Below are 23,526 nucleotides of genomic sequence, written 5' to 3' on the forward strand. Positions count from 1 at the left end.
TGAGTCAAATAAAACCATATTCAAACCCATTTTCAAGAACAACATTCAAACATGTCATGCATGAGTTTTAAACCAAATTAAAGCTTCAAAGCTGTTTCAAAAGAGCTCATTTCTTTTCAAATCAGATGGAAACATAGTCTATAACAACAATATGAGCATGCATGTACCAATGTCCATGTAATCAACCTCAAAATGCAACAATACCAACATGCATGCAAGAAATGATCTTCAATCCCTCATTTATGGACCAAATCATGACTTAGCTCTACAAATTAACATGAATCATGCAAGAATGAACTCAAGAACAGCAACAAGAAGATGGATGTCCTACCTTGGGTGTAGAATTAGGAGTGAGGGAGCTCAAATTAGTAATTACCCTTCAATTCTTCAAGTTGACTAAGCCAAACCCCCAAGAACAATTCTATTCTCTCCCTTTCTCCCTCAAGGTCGGTGATGTGCTCAAAATGGCTGAGCAAAATGTTCTTCAAGTGTGTACATAAGGCTCAAGTGTGTGTATATGAGATAGTGGCAAAATGGTAAATATGGCAAACTCTTTAATTGGCTTATTTTAATCTAATTTAATCATACCTAATCAGTTTTCAGATAAATATACCATAAAATCACATTAATTATGAGGGTCACGGAACATCAATCGGTTTCTAATTCGGCCGCCGATAAGGCCTTCAATTAGCAGTTTAAACATATAAACATGAACAGATAATCAGACAATCAAACAGATAGAATGCAATTAACTAACATATACTCAGTTAATTCAGATTCCAATTTCAATCAGTCAGTTCAGTACTTTACTCAGTTCAATTATCAGTCAGTTATCAGTCATTATCCGTTTCGTTTAACAGTAATCGGTGATTATCGGTAATCAATCAGTCCCTAATCAGTAAACAGTATGAGGGTTGTTACAGTCTCCCCTCCTTATAAAGAGTTTAGTCCTCTAAACTCGAGTTACCTTCATTCTGGAAGAAAACAGGATTCAGTGGAAACAGTTCAGGATATCGTTTAGCCATGTTATCTTCCCTTTCCCAAGTGGCATACACGCCACCATGGTTCTGCCAGTCAACTTTCACTAACGGGATCTCTTTGTTCCTCAGTTTCTTGATCCGTCGGTTTACAATCTGTATAGGCCGTTCCTCGTAAGTGTAGTCATCACTCAACACTACGTGGGTAGGCTCTATTACATGGAAGGGATCCCGGAGATAGTCTCTCAACATAGAAATGTGGAAGACGTTATGCATATGCTCCATTTCAGGAGGAAGCGCAACTTGATACGCCACTGGATTGATTTTCTCAATAATCTCGTATGGTCCGACGTATCTCGGTGCTAGCTTGCCTTTGACTCCGAAACGAGTCTGGCCTTTCATTGGTGTCACTTTCACAAAAACATGATCACCCACTTCATACTCTCTGTCCCGTCTTCTGACATCTGCATAACTTTTCTGTCTACTCTGTGCAGTTTTCAGTGTTTGCTGTATCAGTTTCACTTTCTCAGTTGTTTCATACACAATCTCGGGCCCAAGCAAAGGCCCATCTCCAACTTCTGCCCAGCAGATTGGAGATCTACATTTTCTGCCATACAATGCCTCGAAAGGCGCCATGCCAATACTCGAATGGTAGCTGTTGTTATACGCAAATTCAGCTAAGGGCAAATGGCTTTCCCAGTCTCCCTGAAAATCAAGGACACACATTCTCAGTAAATCCTCCAGAGTTTGGATGGTCCTTTCAGATTGGCCATCTGTCTGAGGATGATAGGCACTACTCAGCCTCAATTCAGTACCCAATGCAGTCTGTAGGCTTTGCCAAAACCTCGATGTAAACTTCGAATCCCTGTCAGAAACAATAGACACAGGCACTCCATGCAGTCTAACGATTTCATCAATATAGATAACAGCCAATTTGTCCGCATTATAAATCGTCTTGACAGGTAAGAAGTGAGCAGATTTGGTTAGTCTATCAACAATAACCCAAATTGAATCCATACCTTTTCTGGAGCGAGGTAACCCAACGATAAAATCCATCGTGATGTGCTCCCATTTCCATTCCGGTATGGGTAAGGGTTGCAGTAATCCGACAGGTCGTTGATGTTCAGCTTTGATCTGTTGGCAATGAAGACATTTGGATACAAAATCAGCAATTTCTTTCTTCATTCCCGGCCACCAGAAATTCTGTTTCAGATCTTGGTACATTTTTGTATTCCCCGGATGGATAGACAATTTCGAATTGTGGCCTTCTTGCAGAACTCTTCTTTTCAGTTCAGTATCATTCGGTACACACAGTCTTTCTTGAAATTTCAGTACATTATTCTCAAATTTGAATCCCGGTCTCGGTTTAGATTCTCTTTCCTCGATGATCTTTTTCAAGAAGTCATCCAGTTGCTGTTTCTCTTTAATCTCTTCAACCAGTGCTGGTTGAGCAGAAATAGCAGCCAAGATTCCACCTTGTTCTCTCAAAACAATTTCAATCTCAGATTTTTCAAGGTCACAAAGCAACTCTTTCTGTCCGGTGAGCAAACAAGCTAAGTTGGCAATTGACTTTCGGCTCAATGCATCGGCAACAGTATTGGCTTTTCCCGGATGATACAATATCTGTAGGTCATAATCTTTAATCAGTTCTAGCCATCTCCGCTGTCTCATGTTCAGTTCTTTCTGTGTGAAGAAATACTTTAAACTCTTATGGTCGGTATATACTTCACATGTTACCCCGTACAGGTAGTGACGCCAAATTTTCAGTGCAAATACTACTGCAGCAAGTTCCAGATCATGGGTCGGGTAATTCTTTTCATGTGGTCTCAGTTGTCGGGAAGCATAAGCTATAACCTTCCCATTCTGCATTAAAACACATCCCAAACCCTTATGAGAAGCATCACTAAATACAGTATAACCATCCGTACCTGAAGGTAGGGTAAGAACTGGTGCAGTCACTAATCGAGTTTTCAACTCCCGGAAAGCAGATTCTCTTTGGTCGGTCCAGTCAAATGATGTCCCCTTTTGAGTTAACTGAGTCAATGGTAGGGCAATTTTGGAGAAATCTTTGACAAATCTTCTGTAATATCCAGCCAATCCCAAAAAGTTTCGGACTTCAGTCACATTTGTTGGTCTAGGCCAGTTCACCACAGCTTCAATTTTCTGCGGATCAACAGAAATTCCATCTTTGCTAACAACATGCCCCAAAAACATAACATGGTCAAGCCAAAATTCACATTTAGACAGCTTAGCATACAGTTTCTGTTCTCTTAAGGTTTGCAGGGCAAGTCTCAGATGATGTTCATGCTGTTCTATGCTTTTGGAGTAAATCAATATGTCATCGATAAATACAACAATAAAGTCATCAAGGTACGGTTTAAAAATTCTGTTCATGAGGTCCATAAAAGCAGCTGGTGCGTTCGTGACTCCAAAAGGCATAACTAGAAATTCATAATGTCCATACCTTGTTCTAAAAGCAGTTTTATCAATGTCTTCCGGTTTAACCTTCAGTTGATGATACCCCGATCTGAGATCAATCTTAGAAAACACTTGTGCACCCTGTAACTGATCAAATAAATCATCAATGCGTGGTAATGGGTATTTGTTCTTTACAGTTACCTTATTCAGTTCACGGTAGTCAATGCACAGTCTCAGTGAGCCATCTTTCTTCTTTACAAACAAAACTGGTGCACCCCATGGTGAGGTACTGGGTCTGATGAACTTTTTATCTAACAGTTCTTGCAGTTGCACTTTCAACTCCTTCAGTTCAGTTGGAGCCATTCGGTAAGGAGCTTTCGAAGCTGGCTGTGTTCCGGGAATCACATCAACAGTAAATTCAATCTCCCTATCAGTGAAATCTCCTGGAAGATTATCTGGAAAAACAACTGGAAATTCCCTGACTATAGGAATACAATTCACATCAGTTTTAACACTATCATCAGTAGACACAGTCAGTACAGAACACAGATACCCTTTACATCCCTTTCTAATTAATTTAACAGCTTTCACTGACGAAATCAAATACGGATGAGGTACTACTCCACTCCCATTAAACACAAATTCAGGTAGACCAGGTGGACGGAAAACAACTTGCTTGGTCACACAGTCAATAGTGGCATGATATTTTTGTAACCAATCCATCCCCAATATTACGTCAAAATGATCAATGTTCAATGGCAGTAAATCAATAAACAGATGCATATCCCCAACAATAATTTCACATGCGGGGTACATATAAGCACATGTCATGGATCCCCCTACGGGTGATGATACGGCTAGCAGATAGTTCATGGGTTCTAAGGGTCTATCCAATTTCCGTGAAAAAGCATATGATACATAAGAATGCGTAGACCCCGAATCAATCAGTACATATGCATTTTGAGTACAGATAGAGAGAATACCTGACACAACGGTCTCGGTATTCTGCACATCTCCCGGTACTAGTGCGAACACTCGGCCTTGCCTCATAGGCTCTTTCCCGGTAACTTTGGGGTTAGGCCTTGGTGGAGCATTTGATGCTGCTGCGCTTGGTGCAGCTTTACCACTGGCTTGTGGAACAGAGGGGCAGTCCTTAACCATGTGGCCCACCTTGCCACACCTGTAACAGGCTCCAGATATTCTGTAGCAAACCCCTTTGTGCTTCTTGCCACATTCAGAACAGGGTGGTATGAAACCACTCCCTTGGCTGGGGCTAGTTGTCAACCCCGTATTCTGTTTCTTGTTGGCTGGGTTGTGCTTGCCTTTCTTAAATTTGAAACCCTGCCTTTTTCCATGCCATTCAGTCGTTGGTGTTTCAGATTGTTTCACTGCTGCAATGTTCGACTCGGCCATCAATGCCCGGTCGAGAACACCCACAAAAGTCGGTAACTTCAAAACATTTATCCGGTCAAGTATTGCCACATTAAGGCCACCTTCAAATTTCCTGGCCTTCTTATATTCAGTATCCACCATATGCGGTGCATATCTAGCAAGCTCAGTAAATTTCGTCTCATATTCCGCAACAGTCATTGTGCCCTGCTTCAGCTGTTCAAATTCAGTCACTTTTCTATCCCTGACACACTGAGGGAAGTACTTTTCAAAGAAGGACTCCTTGAACTGAGCCCAAGTCATAACAGTGTTTGTTTCACGGATTAACATCCACCACCTTCTAGCTTCTTCTTGTAAGGTGAAGGTAGCTAACAGTACTTTATTCGCTTCAGAGCACGGGAACACCTCAAATAATTTCTCTGTCTCAAGCACCCACGCTTCAGCTTTTAACGGTTCAAGAACTCCCTGGAAGGATGGCGGTTTCATCTTACTGAATTTATGGGTGAGAGCAATAATATCCCCATCATCCGCATTCGCATTAGGTTCCGGCTGTACCGGAGGAGGAGGAGGAGGAGGGGGCTGTTGGTTCTGTTGTTGTTCCAGTCTAGCAGTTATCAGTTCTATCATTCTTTCCATTCTTTCCATTCTTGCCTCAGTAGATGAGGACTCAGGTTCATTTGCATTGTCCATTTCACTATAAGCAGTTATAACAGTTTTAAACATAAGCAATCATTTGTTTCATAGTTTAACACATTAACAGATATTCAGTCATAACATAGCCACACACTTTTCAAGTTCATGAGATTTGTCCTAATTACTTTTCTAGGACACCCTATAGCTCATTTGGACACGTGTGTGCGGTATAACTCGTGGTAAGTATCGCTCTGATACCACTCTGTCACGACCCAAACCCGGCCCTATGGGTTTAGTACCGTAACCGGCCAGTAATCCGAGATTACCGAAGGCCTGCAGAACAGTAATACAGTAAAACAGAGTACAGGGCCTGGCGGAAGCCAATACAGTAAATAAATAGTGTCCATTGAGCTGTGACAGTCTGTATGCAAAAAGGCTTTTCACACATTTATACATAAACAGTACAGAACAGTATACACAATATTCACATCCATTCAACTAGGGACTCAACCCTACAGAACAGTACAGAAAACATTCCGTCTGTACAAAACAGTACGGTCTATACAAAACAGTAAAACAGTACAGAAGGGGGAAAAACAGACAAAACACCCCCAAGCCATAGCATGGCAACTCGGAACCTCACAGTGAGGCACAAAGGCTGGCTTGACAAAACTGGAGTAACCCTGACGCCTCTAGCTGCGGTCTGGTGCCTGTACACCTACATATATATATGAGCAGTGAGCTAAAGCCCAGTGAATAACATAAAGCGTAAAGGGGTTTAGAATGAATGTCCTTACAGTAATGAAAACAGTTCATTTCAATCAGTAATTCAGTTGCTCAGTACAGTAAACAGTCATATGTGGTACATCCATTAGCATAACAGTGACAGTAGGTCTTAAAAGACCGAACAGTAATGATGGCCATCAGTCAGTAAACAGTAGTGGTTCCACGAGGGAACCGACAGAGATCTCTGTAACAGTAACAGTAACAGTAAACAGTAGGTTCTAAGGATGCCACAGTACAGTTCAGAAATAAAGGACATACATTCATTCAGTAATACCAGTTCAGTAAACAGTTCAGTTCAGTATTCAAAAGATATCAGTTGAACATATCTTTACACAATTGTTACTCACAGAGTTCTGGGCTACAGTATGCTAGAGCGTGTCTCCCCAGTTGCCAACCCTACACAGTTCACAGGTTGAACACACTAAGCTACACAGTTGGGAAATCTCATAACTTAATCCCTAATTTGCCTTGGTGTGTTCTACAATGATATCCTCGTCAAGATGCCTTAAACTAGGCCTAAGAATGCCTAGGATGGGATGAGGATGCAAAAATACACTTAGAAAACATTTCGTAAAGTTTGCTGAAAATAGGAGCCTCGCTCGAGCGAGACTTTCTACGCTCGAGCGTAAGCCCAAAATCAAAGGCTTCGCTCGAGCGAGGAATCCTTCGCTCGAGCGGTCTGCAAAACAGTAAAAGTACTGGATGCTGAAATTTTACGCGCGATGGTCGCTCGATGGTCGCTCGAGCGGAGCCCTGGACAAAGGTGCTCGCTCGAGCGGGGAATCCTTCGCTCGAGCGAGGAAGCCAAATCTGGAATTTCCAGATTTGCCTCCCAAGCTCAAACCAAGCATTCAACCACTCCAAACTCGACCTCTTGGGCCCAAATTCTGGAAAACATCATTAAATTCAATGTATAACAAGTTTCAAAGCTCAATTCATGAATTCAAGCCCCAAAGGTGAGTCAAATAAAACCATATTCAAACCCATTTTCAAGAACAACATTCAAACATGTCATGCATGAGTTTTAAACCAAATTAAAGCTTCAAAGCTGTTTCAAAAGAGCTCATTTCTTTTCAAATCAGATGGAAACATAGTCTATAACAACAATATGAGCATGCATGTACCAATGTCCATGTAATCAACCTCAAAATGCAACAATACCAACATGCATGCAAGAAATGATCTTCAATCCCTCATTTATGGACCAAATCATGACTTAACTCTACAAATTAACATGAATCATGCAAGAATGAACTCAAGAACAGCAACAAGAAGATGGATGTCCTACCTTGGGTGTAGAATTAGGAGTGAGGGAGCTCAAATTAGTAATTACCCTTCAATTCTTCAAGTTGACTAAGCCAAACCCCCAAGAACAATTCTATTCTCTCCCTTTCTCCCTCAAGGTCGGTGATGTGCTCAAAATGGCTGAGCAAAATGTTCTTCAAGTGTGTACATAAGGCTCAAGTGTGTGTATATGAGATAGTGGCAAAATGGTAAATATGGCAAACTCTTTAATTGGCTTATTTTAATCTAATTTAATCATACCTAATCAGTTTTCAGATAAATATACCATAAAATCACATTAATTATGAGGGTCACGGAACATCAATCGGTTTCTAATTCGGCCGCCGATAAGGCCTTCAATTAGCAGTTTAAACATATAAACATGAACAGATAATCAGACAATCAAACAGATAGAATGCAATTAACTAACATATACTCAGTTAATTCAGATTCCAATTTCAATCAGTCAGTTCAGTACTTTACTCAGTTCAATTATCAGTCAGTTATCAGTCATTATCCGTTTCGTTTAACAGTAATCGGTGATTATCGGTAATCAATCAGTCCCTAATCAGTAAACAGTATGAGGGTTGTTACACCAAGGCTAGATAGGAACATGATACACATCAGGGCTTCGTTTCGCCGGTATACTGCCATAACCTGGTGAAAGTGGCTTAAGTGTATGTAGGGGTCTGTTTTCCCCTCATAAGTAGTGAATTTGGGCTGGTGGAAGCCTGAAGGTAGTGGTGCGTTCTCTATTGCCGGAACGAACGACGAGCTCTGAAACCTTGCTAATACTTTGTCCGTTGGTTCGTAAGCAAGGTGCGGCATTGACATTTCTACCTTGACACTTCCATGTATCCTAGGGGCCAATCGCTGTAGTGCTGAAACTCTGCGTGGGTCGCGACCCTGGTGTCCTCCTTCTATCGGGCCCTTTTTTCAAGTACTGTTCGCAAGTCAGATGATCTGGGCAACTCCGTGTGCCTAGATGTCGTCTGGTGCGTGTGCGAGGGCCAATAGGTGCTTCCCTCAGTACACGACCTCTCAGTTCTCGTTCTCTCAGACCTGGAGTAACGAGTCCTGGAAGTCTTCGATTAAGTGTCGCCTTTTTTAAGGCTTCTGCTTTCTGCTTGTGATGGTGTGACCTGCCTGTTACGATCTTCTGAGTGGCGAGAGGGCGTGTTGCCTTTGCGCTTCTCTTCTGTCGCCATCCCTTTTCCCTTTATCTGGCGCTTCATTGTCTCCATGTCTGCCGCCATCTTCCTGATTAATTCATCTTGTTCCTTAACGTGATCCTTTAGAACTTGAGGGTCCAACCTTCCCCTTTGTCTTTCAGGACTTTGAGAGCGACAGGACCTAGTGCCTCATTTTTTCCTCACATCCCTCCGGGAGTTTCGTCGCTGGGGTTCTAAATCCGCCATGGGTGGGATGGAAGGTAAACCTTCGCGCCTCCTACCCTCCTCTGGGGTTTGCCCATCAACAGCAGATTGCGGCAAGTCTTCATCGTGTGCCATTGCTTTCCACTAGAGAGGAGAACTTGATCAAGAGGTTTTGTTCCTTGTCTACTTTACATAGACGGCGCCAATTGTACGAGTACGAAATAATCTTCTCGTATAATACTGTTGATCAAGTTTGCACTCCTCCAAACGTTGTCGCTTTACTCCCTGAAAACACAAACGTGAGTTAGCTGGTGGGTGTGTGCCGAATACCTCTCCAATGCCTAAGTCAGCAAAATAGACAAATAGACAAAAGCTCTGTGTGTTCGAGAATCAAAGTTGTGATACCTGTACATAGGTTCTGTTGTGAACTTTTATAGATTTTTCATGGCACAATCCTAGTAGGGCTCTTGTTCCTCAATGTAGAGTCTTCCTAGGAATCACACTCCTGAAAGATAATGTTTATCCTTCAACATCCTCTTCATTGCTAAACCAAGTGAGATGGTTGTACCACGGTTGAATAACAGTATGACTGAGCTAACACTAGGCCCTTTAACATACTCAATCTGGTGCTTTCATATACAACGCCTAGCTCGGCCCCTACTCCCTTATACTTCGGTTTGGCTGTTTAGACCGAGCTAACTGCAGCAGACCTGACCGAGCTAACAAGGGTGAGATCCAATTTGTGAAGCCCAAACACCTCGGCCCATAACTCGGCTCAAACTACTTCTGGCCAAGCCTCGTCAGTGTTTAGACCGAGCTACAGCAGCTCATATCTTGGTCCGACGTGCGGCCCAGTTTCTAAAGAAGCCTTTAGCTTGGCCCAATTTATTTATAAATTACCCTCTAAATATTGTTCCCAAAAAGAAAATGTTTAGTTTTTATAAGAAATTAATGTAAATGAAATTAAAATTAAATAAATTATTATTATTATTATTATTATTATTATTATTATTATTATTTAAATACAAGTGAGATATTAAATTTGATTGAAACCTGAATTAAGTTTTCTTTTATTTTTTTTTCTTTGACAATGAATGTTCATGAAAATTTAAAGTTTTTACGTATTTTTCTTGTTTTTATAATTTTAACTTATATGTATATATATTTATGATGGTTTGATTCTGATTAATTAGCTATCGAACTAAGATATCTTAGCTCGACAAGAGTTTCAAAATATTCAGTTTGTAACTTACAGGTACCAAAATAAAAGGGTGCTTGGCCTTGCTATTTTAACACATTTTTCTGTTTGGGTCACAATTATTTTATTTGGGTCATATCAATTCTTTATCACATAATTTTAAATTCAACTCATATTTCACGTTTTTTTAATAAAAAAATTAAAAAATATACTTATTTAGATCATTCTAAATATCCCTTAAGTAAAACCAAAAAAAAGAGAAAAAAGAAAGACAAATCACACTTTATCCCATCAATTATGGACAATTGTTACTTAAATAAAAATTGATATATTTTATCTAATTATTTTTTTTTAAAAAAATTTGTTTTAATTTAAACATTTTGTTAATATTTTTTTACAAATATAAAATAAAAGAGTGATAATTTTAGTTTAGGAATAAGAAAAATAAGGCAAAATTACGAGGAAAAATTAAGATGGAGAACATTAATAAAAGAGAAAAAAGGAAGAACAAATAAGATAAGCGAAATAGAATATTACAAATCAAAAATGTTTTTAAAGTTCTAAAACTTGAGTTCTAAAGGAGTTTTAGGGTGAGCCTTACTCCATTGATATGATGTTTTGATTTTGTTTTTTTTTCTTTATTTTTTTATTTAACCTTTGTCACATCACTAAAATTTTCTTTAAAATTTAAAATTTAAAATTTAGAATTCTCTATCATTGTGGTATTACAAACTCAGTGGCCTCATCGAGATTTGGCTCTCTATCATTGTAGTATCACAAATCCAGTGTCTCATCGAGATTTGGCTTCCTTCCTCACCCTCTTACCCTTTTCAAATTTCCTCTCTCTCTAGGAAATATTTGAGACTCGCAATTTTAATGATATGATATAATAAGATATGTGTTAATTTTTAATTTGTTACATATTTAATAATGATGGATTCAACTTCTCCCCCTCTCTCTCTCTCTAGGAAATATTTGACACTCTAATGATATAAGATAACAGGATATGTGTTAATTTTTAATTTGTTACATATTTGATAACGATGGATTCAACTTCTTTGTCACATCATTATGAGTTGTATATAAATTAGGTGAATTTCTAATATTATTCGTTTTTATGAGGTGTTTTGAAAAGATAGTTAAAAGTTAATTTTTTGATTTTTTTTTAAAAAAAATATAAAAAATATGAGAAATAATGTGATCTAAAATCGATTAAAAATTGAAAAATAACTTTTAACTTACTTCTAAAAGAGGCCTATATACATATATTAACAGGCACACACGCAATGCGTGAGCAATTTTAAAAAAAATATAATAATATAAAAATAATGATAAAAAAAATATGAATAATGATAAAAAAAATACAGATATATTATTTATTTCCCAAATAATAAAGACTTAGGTTGCGTTTGGTAGAGATTTCTAAGCCTCCACTTGGGAAGTGAGTTTGCTTTTTAGCTTTTTGACTTTTTTGGCTATTTTAGCTTGGGCTAAAAAGTTTGGTTTGAGCAGGACTTTTTGACTTTTTTTAATTTTTTTTTTTTTTTTTTTTTTTTGTGAAAGAGGAGTGTAATGATTATCGGTTGGATGTGATGTTTTGTTTGTTGTGACTAAAATAGTTTATTTTGTCTTTTATGGCTAAAATAGTCAAAAAAGCTCTTGCCAAACGAAGCCTAAATATGATTTGAGAGTAAAGAGTTATATTTTGAGTTTGTGAGTTTTGGAATTATAATTTGAGTGTGAAAAATTTGTTTGGTAAAAGAGTTTTGAAAAAAGTTTTGGGTTGAGTAGGGAATTTTTGATGTGACATATGATATTTGATACAAAAACTTACAATTCATAACCAAACATACAACTTAAAATTCTATTAAAGTATTAAAACACATTAAAAATTTTAAAAAATTCAGAAAATATTTTTTTCAAATATATAAAAATTAACATATGTCAATTGAAAAAAAAAAAAAATACACTGTTCCGATCAACCGGCCGAACGACTGGTGGGACGATCGGTTAAGCCAAATTTCAAAAAAAAAAAAAATATTGAAAATTACGTCCCACACAGAATTTTCTACAGTGTTATGAAAAATTAATTTCAAATACCTATCCAAATATCATATTAAAATGTGGAGATAGAATCATAATTTAAAAATGGTTCGAAACACAGCCTTACTTTTCCAATTTTATGATATTAATTCAAGTCTTATCCTCATCTTTTCTACGTAATCAAGCTGCCTTCGATACGTATTAGAATAGGCTAGTGGCCGGAATAAAAGAAAATAAAAATAAATTTAATATTATAATGTGTACTTAAATAAATAGGAATAAAAGAAAATAATAATGAAATTAATATTATAATGTGTATTTAGCTTAAGTGATATGAGTCCTCATACTTAAACCCATGGTCGTGGGTTCAAACCTTGTCCATCTCTTTGTTTAACTTAAACCTATGGTATCAGGAGAGTAAAGTTTCCGGACACATTTTTTAAAAGAATAAAAAATACTGCCATATGGTATGAGGAGAGTAAAGTTTCAGGACCATAAGAGATGTTTACTTAATAATAATATAGATAGATAGGTAGATAGATACATACATACCTATGAATCTGGTGTCCATATCTGCATCTCTATCTGTATACGCCTATGTGTTGAGTTGTACCAAATTTGTTATTATTGGATTTGATTACACAAAGTTTGGTGCTGTAATTAATTGAGTATTAGGCATTTACTGTCATTAAGATCTTAAGAGTTTGATAGCAATCGTACATACATATGGCCCAGTCAGAGAAAACAGAGAAGAAGGCCCTATCTTCTTCTTCTTCTGTGTTGGCTTTTTGTTTCTCTCTCTCTCTTTCTCTCAGCGCGTTTTTTTGCGATCTCCGGTTTTTGGGTTTTCGCTAGCGCTATTCTCTCTCCGCACTATTGAATCTGTCAAACCGTCCGAATCTCTCTCTCTCTCTCTCTCTCTCTCTCTCTCTCTGTGTCTACTTTACATTCTACTAGCAAGGTTATATCTTGTTTCTTCTTTGTGTTTATTTATGGGTTTTGTTGGATTGACTGGTGTTCGATCTGCTAAAGAGGTGTTGCTTTCTCTCTAATTGGGGAATTTTGAGTGTTTCCAAAACATTCCCTGGCGTCGAATTCTCGATTTGGTTAAAGATTTTGGGTACTTGAGATCTTTGATCCAACTCCGCCTAATTGGTTATGGGTGTGGTGAATTTTGGTTTTTGATTTGGGTATGCATTCATTCAAGGGGGAGGCTTTTGCAAAGGGAAAAAAACAGGGATTTTGATTTTTTTGCTTTAAGTGGATAGAAGAAAGGAAAGGGCAAATAGATCTCTGATCCATTCCATTCCATTAGCTTTTTCATAAAGCAAAGGGAAACGGTTGGTGGAGATTGACATAATAATTTTTTTTTTTTGTGCTTATTGAAAGTGCTTTCCTTTTTAGATTTGGGAATTGAATTTGCAGTGTTCTTCTGCATCAACCCCGGGTTGCGTTAATTGGATGTGATTGCATGATTGAAGGGGGGGGTTAAAAGCTGAAATTTAGCCTGCAAAAAAAGAAAACAAAGTTTTTTTGTAGGGATTTTCTGGACAGTTTTTGTGACGGATTCGTCTACTGAAAATAGGGGGTGTGACTGCATAGCTGGTCTGGAGTGCATATTAAATATTATCAGGGCCCTTAGGATGGGGTCCTGCTTGTCTTCCGATAGCAGGAGCCCTCCCCCAAGTTCCCCTCTGGGGATTAGGAAGAAGAAGGTCTCAAAGAAGAGACCCGGGTCTCGTAATTCTTCCTTTGATTGCAGGAGGGAAGAACAGTTGCATAGGATTCCGGGGCGAATGTTCTTGAATGGGTCCACTGAAGTTGCTTCACTCTTTACCCAGCAAGGCAAGAAAGGGACCAATCAAGATGCCATGATTGTTTGGGAGGTTAGCTTTGTCATTCCGTTTTATTTTATAATATAATATAATATAATATAATGTAATGGTTGAAATAGATCTTCATACTGTGTCTCTTGAATATTATTATATATATATGCTTTGCTCATGGTTGCTGCAACCTAAATATAATATTTGCTTGTGCGGCTGGTACAATTAGATGTATAAATGATGTCTTGCTTTTGATAGGAAATAACTACTACTTAAAATCTGATTCCATATTTGCTCAACTTAATATTTTATCCCCATTCTTTTGTCTTACTGTCTTACGTGTCTTGCACTGTGATTTATTCAGCTGATGGACAATCCGCTTTTCTAGTTCAAGAAGCAGCAATTTTATATTAATTGGCGGCAGTTTTTACATTTTTTTTTAAAACGTTCAGGATATTATACAATCTTTCAGTTGCTTCACAGAACCATGCTTTTAGAGTGGCAAATTTGATCTCTAAAATGTCCCTAGTAAGCTTTTGCTTTTGAGTTCGTGTCTGAGAGACAAAAGAATTAGCCCACCTTCATTGTCATAACTCAAGGTTCCCCATTCAGAAAGACATTACTATTAATCTTACAAGTGCCCAAAACCATTTTTATGTTGTTGGGATTCCTGTGGTATATGTCAGATTATGAAGCATGGCTACTCTGAAAATGTTGCCGTACTCATACTGGGTACTTACCGGATACTCGTACCGATAGGGTTGCATGTGTACCGGATACTCGAAATAAGCATCGAATACTTTTTATATAATTTTTGACAGTTAGGTACCCCATAGATACTTCATGGATATATCGGTAGTACACCAAGTTATGGGATATTGGTGAGGATATGTTTAATTTATTAGAGACTTGAAATTGCAAATCCTTTATTTGATGTGCCAGAGATAAAAGATATATTATTCAATAATGAAATTAATGTAAGTAAAAACTAAAATTTTAAGTTTTTAAATTTTGCTTAGCTTGCTTTTAGAATGAAACTTTATTTTATAATTTCTCCTATTTAATGGCATTAAAATAGATTCTTTTAGTTTTGTAATTTCTCTTTTTAGTTTTGGTATTGAACTTTCATTTGTAGATTGGATCTCAAACTATAAATTATAAAAAATAAAAAATTTATTGATGTATCTCAGCCTTACCCGTATCTTATTTTTTTAATATTTTTCCGTATCGGCGTACCTGTATCGTACTCGTACCAGTATCTGCACCCGCACCCGTGCTTCATAGATGTCAGATGATTGCATCCTTATCTTGATTTCCGCTTGTTATCCTTTTAACTGCACCTTTCCATTCAATTCTTTGAGTTATTGACCATGATTATTTGCTCTGATTGTGCTCTTGAGTATCATTGTATCTTAATGGTACATGCCCTTATGGTACTTTGAATTGGATATTACTTATTGGATAGTAAATTCACTATGACATATTGGATGCTGGACAAATGAATCAGATTGACTTTGTACACTAGAAAATATAGAGTTGATAAATTAACAAGAAAAAGAAAATCTCATCTAAGATGATCTCTAAAAGATATCCATTCTTTGTTACTAATGGGCACACTTTCAGAGTTGGATATTCAAAAGAGCTATTTGTGTTTTTATAGTTTCTTGGGCTTAATCAGGGAAGGCTAAGAAATAATTATTTTTTTTTCTTTTCAGATCTGCCTGCATAGTGTCTTTGTATATGTATACGTTATGTGAGCAAATCAGTTGATGCTTCACAGCAGCTTTGTCAAACGACATGTATTACAACTCTGTTTTTCATATTGATCCACTTCCTTATTATAAGTGTTTGGCTAGATAGACTCGTTACTAACTATTATGAAATTGGATTTCCAGAATTTTGGCTCAAGAACAGACAGAATCTTTTGTGGCGTTTTCGATGGGCATGGTCCTTATGGTCACATGGTTGCAAGGAGGGTGAGAGATTCCCTCCCCTCAAAATTGAGTGCACATTGGGAACTTAATATGAAGAGTGATGAAGTTCTCAAAGAGATCAGCCTTAGTAAGACTGGTAGCATGAACTCTGAAGGTACTTCCTTTGTATCTGCTGATGAGGAAGCCAGGCCCTCCTTTGATGTTGAAGAAACCGAAAAGCAGCCAGAGATCTTTCAGACATTGAAAGAGTCCATCCTGAAGGCATTTAAAGTCATGGATAAGGAACTAAAAATGTACACAAATATTGACTGCTTTTGCAGTGGGACAACTGCAGTAACACTGGTGAAACAGGTAATTTTTTACTGATTTAAAATTTTACAATTTGATTCCAGATCCAGGCGGATGTTGGGGGGAATTTTTTCCTAGTCATGAATGCCTGACTGTTTTGTACAGGGCCAGTATCTTGTGATTGGAAATGTTGGGGACTCGAGGGCTGTACTGGGTACAAGAGATGAAGACGATTCTATTGTTGCGGTTCAGTTAACAGTGGACCTCAAACCAAATCTTCCAGGTCTCTACTCTCTGTCTCTCTCTCTCTCTCTCTCTATATATATATTTATATTTATATACGTGCATATATGTATGTACACATCAAATTTTCCAACATACTTCTGTGTTTGTAAATTTTATGTTGTAATATTTTAAGCTACAAGCTTAAGTTTGTTTGAGCTTTTGTAAAAATGGTAGCTGTTGTGAAAATATTGTTCGAAGTCTTGAAACACTTCCAATGGAGTTTCTTTTTAAATTACAATATGTATGTATGTATAGAGTCGAGTGGAGAAGAAGGATTCATGTAGTCGACCCCATTTGATGGGACTTAAGGCTTGGTTTGGTTATGCTGAAGGTGGTTTGTTCTGGTGAAACAATTATGTTATAGGGTTAGAAACACTTCCATTGGCCTCATGTGGTTACATTTTCCGTCAGTTTGGATGGAATTGTGCCACACGCACGTGCGTGCTTTGAGAGTTGGCAAGAAAAAAATTTGAGTAAAAGTCAAATTCTGATGTGGTTATATATTTATATGTATAACATTGCATATATAAGTTTATGTATATATACATATGTATATATATAATTCAAAATGTGATTAAATTAGAGATTAGGTTAAAAAGTTGGAAAGTAGATTTTAAAATTAGGGTTATGTGGGGTTAGTATATGTGGATTAATTGGTTAATATGTGATGAAGTTAAAAAAAATGTATAACAAAATAGACAAAAAGAAGATTGCGTAGGGGCATAAAGGACATTTGCACTTGCCGTTAATGTAGTTGAAATTGCATTTAAGTCCAAAACCACATGGGATCTCTTTGACTATTCTGAACGATAGAAGGGGTAAAGTGCTCCTAGTACCCAGCTTTTACTTTCAGAATGCTCTGCTTGAGACATAAAGATGCTGTGTCACCAATTTTCCAGTTATTCCTGTATTTCTTCTGCTTTTCATTTCTTAGCCTTCTTAATTCATGTGACGGAGGTCTCTCTCATAAGACATGATGGAACTAAAGCAGAAAAATTATGTAATCTCTCGGTCAGATTAGAGTCCTGCATTTATAGTACCCTGATCGGTTAATTTTGCACAGCCTGCAATGTTCAAAATTTGGCATACAAAGTCTAATACATTTCACTAAAATTATTAAAACATTATTATAGTGGGGATAATGTCGGCTGCGATTTGTGTGAACCTTCTTTTGGCAAAAACCTCAAATGTGTTTAACAATAAATTATAGTTGAGGATAATATGGCAGTTATGGAGGTCAAAATGACATTTTGGTTGGGTGGAGGTGGTTACATCTTTATTTGAATGGTGATACTGACTTTACTTGCATTTTGGGTGACTCGCTTATGTTGCATGTTTCTCTAATTACGTTGTTTTATTCATTGCTTGATTTTGTTCTATAATTGTTTTTAGTGTACATGCTTCCCATCCTAAAGCATGCTTCAGATGTTGAAGGAAATCAATTTCTTTATGGATAGAGCTTTCTAAAATTGATATTTATGACTTTTTGTTACACTTCTTTTCTGATATGTGGTATGTGGAAAATGATATTTTTTTTTGTCTCTCTTGACATTATAAAATAGAATTGTAGCTGTAATGTAAAAAATGAAGAAATAATTTTTTCCAAATCTCAAGGGATGCTAGTGTAATTTACCCATTTGTTTGCATGTCTTTAAAACATTGTTTTGTTGGTATGTTTGTATCATATTGTTATATCTGTATCCTGTCTTCGCTGCCCTACTACTTAGATATTTACCAGTTTATGTACTGGGAGGGAGCACTGATTCATACAAATTGGAACTCTTTTCTTTGTTTTCTGTTTCCTTTTTATTTTATGGGCTAATATTTTCCATAAATTTTCAACTGTATATAAGGTACACAAATCTAAGTTTGAACATCTTTGTCCATATTCTCTAGTTCTTAATCCATTCCTTTTCTTTAACCTTGCAGCGGAAGCAGAGAGGATTAGAAAATGTAAAGGCCGTGTGTTTGCCCTTCGAGATGAACCTGAGGTTGCCCGAGTTTGGCTGCCAAACAATGATTCCCCTGGACTTGCAATGGCCCGTGCTTTTGGAGATTTCTGCCTCAAAGATTTTGGACTTATCTCCGTGCCTGAAATTACTATTCGATGTCTAACCAACAAGGATGAGTTTGTTGTCTTGGCAACAGATGGGGTATAATACCAGATTTAACTGTCTTCTAACAATTTACGTGTTTGAGTTTGATTTATGCTCGCTTCTTTTCAGGTCTAAACTTACACTTTGTGTGTGTGTGTGTGTGGCAATTATCACAGATTTGGGATGTGCTTTCAAATAATGAAGTGGTAGACATTGTAGCGTCTGCCCCATTGCGTTCCACTGCTGCTCGAGCTCTTGTTGAGTCTGCAGTTCGAGCATGGAGGCGTAAATACCCTACTTCCAAAGTCGATGATTGCGCTGTGGTTTGTCTCTTCCTAGATTCATGCTCGGGCAACAATTTATCCACTGATTTCAATATCAAATCCAAAGAGAAAATTGTTCCAACAGAGCAAGGCAACATTCGCAGTGTGAAAGATGATGATCCTTCTCCCCCAACTGAGCTGGTTCGTTCTGGAACTGTTCGAGGTGATGAAGAAACTGTTGCAGAAGAAAACAAAGAGGAGGAAGGCTTGGGAAATGAGGAAGAAATGCAAATGGAATCAGGAATTGAATGGTCTGCTTTGGAAGGAGTGTCTCGGGTAAACACACTATTGACTTTGCCCAGGTATGTTCCCGGTAAAGAGGAGAAGAAAGCTTCCTCAGAGACCAAGTCTCGGAAATGATCTTAGGTATGAAAGTTTGTCGATTTGATTTTCTTTTATTTTTCTTCTCACTAGCTAGTTCCTTGGTCTGTTTATTTATTATTTTTTCCCCCGAAATTTTAAATATTCTTTGTTTTCTCTTTGTTTATGATTTATTTTTGTATACAAAAGCCAAAAAAAATTAAGCAAAAGCGATTGTAGCAGCATTGATGTTTTGTTTAGGACCCGGAGATCTGGGCCTATCTATGAGTGTCTGCGAAATCATCCGCTCTCTAGTATGGGTAGAATTGGAATTTTGTAAAACTCCCAACTCTCCATTCATTTTTTCTGCTTCTTGATTTTTTTGTTGATTTGTTGGTTGTTATTTACTCTGAAAATAATTTGTGGTAATGAATTCATTATTCTCAACTTGACAGGGTTGGTGGCTGTTACTATTTATTTACCTAATTTGAAATTGACATTCTATCAACATATGGGCAAACTCTAGCTGCCTGCTAATTTGGAAGTAAAACAAATGAAGGTGTTGTTTGGTTCAGGCTATTTTATTTTTGTAGAAAAATCAGCTCTTTTTTTTTTTTTTTTTTTTGTCTTATTAGGAGTATTATTTAAATTTGATTTTTTTTAATTTTATTTTATTTATAGATATTTAGGTTGAAGAGTCAAGGATATGCTAGGGAGGTCATGAGAAGATGAATGGTGGGCCTATGCCTTTTGTTTTTATTATTACCTAGCCTATCACCCGTGCTATGTACGGAATAATTATAGATATTTATATTTGTTTTAGATTTTTTTTAATATAAATTATATTTTTTAAGATTTTTTATAAAAATAATTTAATAATGAGAGAAGTTGAAAAGGGTACTGCAGTAACTATATACAGACTGTATTTATAATTATTTGTATGAGGGAATTTTAAAGGGATTTTTATTGATAAGTCCAATTTAGAAGTGTTTTAACTTAAGAAGTCCATGAAGGAATTTTTTAATCCATTTAGTCCCATATATGTATAGTTTTATTTCATAAAGTCCATTTTCTTGATTTACACTATTTTCTTGGACACATGCCTTTATATTCAATTTTGATACCCTTATAAATATTTTTTGAACAATTAGCAATTTAATGATGTGAACATTCATATTTTAAAATTCACATGGGTAGGAATGTAAAATTGGCCCGTGGGCGGCCCGAAACCTGCCCGGGAGCCGGGGCGGGCTTGGCCTGTTGACAATATTCACATTGACATGTTAACATTCACATTAATAGGAGTGTAAAATTGGCTCGCGTCCCGTGGCGGCGCGAAACCCGCTCGCGGCCAACGGGCGGCCCGGGACGGGCCCGGTCCGGCCCATTGACAATGTGAATATTCACATTGACATGTTAACTTTCACATTGATAAGAGTATAAAATTGGCCCGCGGCCCATGGGCGGCCAAAAGCCCGCCCGCGGCACGGGGAGGGCCCGGCCCGGTCCGTTGACAATGTGAATATTCACATTGACATGTTAACATACACATTGATAGGAGTATAAAATTAGCTCGCGCCTCGTGGCTGCCCGAAACCCGCCCACGGCCCGTGGGCGGCCCGGGGTGGGCTCGGCCCGGCCAGTTGACAATGTGAATATTCACATTGATATGTTAACATTCACATTGATAAGAGTATAAAATTGGTCTGCAGCCTAGGGCGGGCTCGACCCGGCCCGGCCCGTTGCCCGTTGACAATGTGAATATTCACATTGACATGTTAACATTCATATTAATAGGAGTGTAAAATTGGTCCCCGTCCTGTGGCGGCGCAAAACCCGCCCGAGGCCCATGGGCGACCCGGGGCGGGCCCAATCCGGCTCGTTGACAATGTGAATATTCACATTGACATGTTAACATTCACATTGATAAGAGTATAAAATTGGCCTGCGGCCCATGGGCGGCCAAAAGCCCGGCCCCGGCTGGCCTGACCCGTTAACAATGTGAATATTCACATTGACATGTTAACATTCATATTGATAAGAGTGTAAAATTGGCCCGTCGCCTGTGGGCGGCCCGAAGCCCGATCGAAGCTCGAGGCGGGCTTGGCCCGACCCGTGACAATGTGAATATTCACATTGATATGTTAACATTCACATTGATAGGAGTGTAAAATTAGCCCGCGCCCCGTGGCTACCCGAAACCCGCCCACGGCCCGTGGGCGGCCCGGGGCGGGCCCGGCCCAACCTGTTGACAATGTGAATATTCACATTGACATGTTAACATTCACATTGATAAGAGTGTAAAATTGGCCCGTGACCCATGGGCAGCCCGAAGCCCGACCTCGGGCCGGGGCGGGCCCGGCCCGTTGGCAATGTGAATATTCACATTGACATGTTAACATTCACATTGATAGGAGTGTAAAATTGGCCCGCAGCCCGTGGGCGGCCCGAAGCCAGACCGCAGCCCGAGGCGGGCTTGGCCCGACCCGTGACAATGTGAATATTCACATTGACATGTTAACATTAACATTGATAGGAGTGTAAAATTTGTTAGCTGCCCGAAGCTCGTTCGCGGCCCGCGGTTGGCCCGGACCCAAACCCGGGCCACCCCGGGCCGCCCATGGGACGCGAGTCAATTTTACACTCTTATCAATGTGAATGTTTACATGTCAATGTGAATATTCACATTGTCAACAAGTCGGGTCGGGCCTGCCTCGGGCCGTCCACGGGTCGTGGGCGGGTTTCGAGCAGCCACGGGGCACAGGTTAATGTTACACTCTTATCAATGTGAATGTTAACATGTCAATGTGAATATTCACGTTGTCAACGGGCCGGGCCCGCCCTGGCCCGGGGCCGGGCTTCAGGCTGCCTATAGGTCACGGGCTAATTTTACACTGTTATCAATGTTAATGTTAATATGTCAATGTGAATATTCACATTGTCAACGGGCCGGGCCGGGCCGGGCCCGCCCTGGGCGGCGGGCGGGCTTCAGGCCGCCCACGGGCCACCGGCCAATTTTACACTCCTATCAATGTGAATATTAATATGTCAATGTGAATATTCACATTGTTAACGGGCCGGGCCGGGCTCGCCCGGGCCGCCCACGGGCTTCGGGCCACCCATGGAGCGCGAGTCAATTTTACACTCTTATCAATGTGAATGTTAACATGTCAATGTGAATATTCACATTGTCAACAGGTCGGGCCGGGCCCGCCCACGGGCCGTGGGCTGGTTTCGGGCAGCCACGGGACGCGGGTTAATTTTATACTCTTATCAATGTGAATGTTAACATGTCAATGTGAATATTTACATTATCAACGGGTCGGGCCGGGCCCGCTCAAGGCAACCCACAAGCTGCGGGCGGGTTTCGGGCCGGCCACAGGCCGCGGGCTAATTTTACACTCCTATCAATATGAATGTTAACATGTCAATGTGAATATTCACATTATTAACGGGCCGGGCCCGGCTCGGCCTGGCCTGGGCTTCGGGCTGCCCACGTGTCACGGGCTAATTTTATACTCTTATCAATGTTAATGTTAATATGTCGATGTGAATATTCACATTATGAACGGGCCGGCCCGGGCCCGCCCCGGGCGGTGGGCTGGCTTCGGGCCGCCCACGAGCCGCGGGCCAATTTTACACTCCTATCAATGTGAATGTTAACTTGTCAATGTGAATATTCACATTATCAATGAGCCGGGCCAGGCCTATTTTTTTGGCCTGTGGGCCGGCTCGGCCCGACTCGAATTTTTCTGGGCACCCACGAGGATCGACATGAGCCAGGCCCCTACACATTGATGATATGAACATTCACATTGACGGTGTGAACATTCACATTAGGGGTATTTTGGTAATTATGTCACCCATAAGACTTGTTGAAATATAAGAAAATAATGTGAACTAAATGGAACATAAGTAGATGAAAAGGGTATTTGGGCCTTCTTATCTCAAATTGGACCTAATGGAATAGTAAAAAAGAATATGGGTTGGATGAAATAAAACTCTTAGAAAATGAATTTATTAAAAAAGCTTCCAATTTTAAATGTTGATCAGGGGATTGTATCAATAAATGCAGGCATGTGGAAAGACATATGGATTGAAAAAAGTTAATAAATGCTGATTATGAGATTTTGATCAAATTAATAAATGCTGAGTTTTTTTTTAATAAAAGATTTAAAAAATTCATATCGGGATATTGAAACTTTCACAAGTCTTGAGAGTTAAATTTTTTTTTATTTAATGTATAGTATAGATTTTTTTGTGCGGTTGGTATTTACTATGTTCAAAATAATTTGTGGTAATGAAGGCATGAATGAGAGAGTTCTCAACTTGAAGAGAAAGGCTTGCTTGTCAGTTGTTTCCCACTTGTT

The 23,526-nt window shown here is 38.8% G+C and overlaps 1 protein-coding gene across 2 annotated transcripts; it reads left to right on the top strand.

The window, feature by feature from the left end:
• Positions 1-12,626: 12,626 nt before the first annotated feature.
• LOC114300758 (putative protein phosphatase 2C 33) lies at positions 12,627-19,603 on the top strand. Of its 2 annotated transcripts, XM_028245617.2 has the most exons (6): positions 12,651-13,990; positions 15,646-15,729; positions 15,826-16,215; positions 16,318-16,435; positions 18,367-18,590; positions 18,710-19,603. In XM_028245617.2, exons 2-6 carry the CDS (start codon positions 15,700-15,702, stop codon positions 19,214-19,216), a joined length of 1,269 nt encoding a protein of 422 aa, XP_028101418.2. In that variant the 5' UTR covers positions 12,651-13,990; positions 15,646-15,699; the 3' UTR covers positions 19,217-19,603. The 2 variants fall into 2 exon arrangements, with proteins under 2 accessions (XP_028101417.2, XP_028101418.2); XM_028245616.2 differs by lacking the exon at positions 15,646-15,729 and having other exon boundaries at positions 12,627-13,990.
• The last annotated feature ends 3,923 nt before the right edge of the window (positions 19,604-23,526 follow it).

This window comes from Camellia sinensis, chromosome 1 (assembly GCF_055761805.1).
Source record: "Camellia sinensis isolate YWXY chromosome 1, ASM5576180v1, whole genome shotgun sequence".
NCBI lineage: Eukaryota > Viridiplantae > Streptophyta > Magnoliopsida > Ericales > Theaceae > Camellia > Camellia sinensis.

Bases quoted from the DNA above. Each gene is read 5' to 3' on its own strand.
- LOC114300758 (XM_028245616.2), top strand. From the start codon at position 13,748: ATGGGGTCCTGCTTGTCTTCCGATAGCAGGAGCCCTCCCCCAAGTTCC. The intron at 16,216-16,317 runs GTAATTTTTTAC...TGTTTTGTACAG, and splicing joins CAGTAACACTGGTGAAACAG to GGCCAGTATCTTGTGATTGG. The intron at 18,591-18,709 runs GTATAATACCAG...CAATTATCACAG, and splicing joins TTGTCTTGGCAACAGATGGG to ATTTGGGATGTGCTTTCAAA.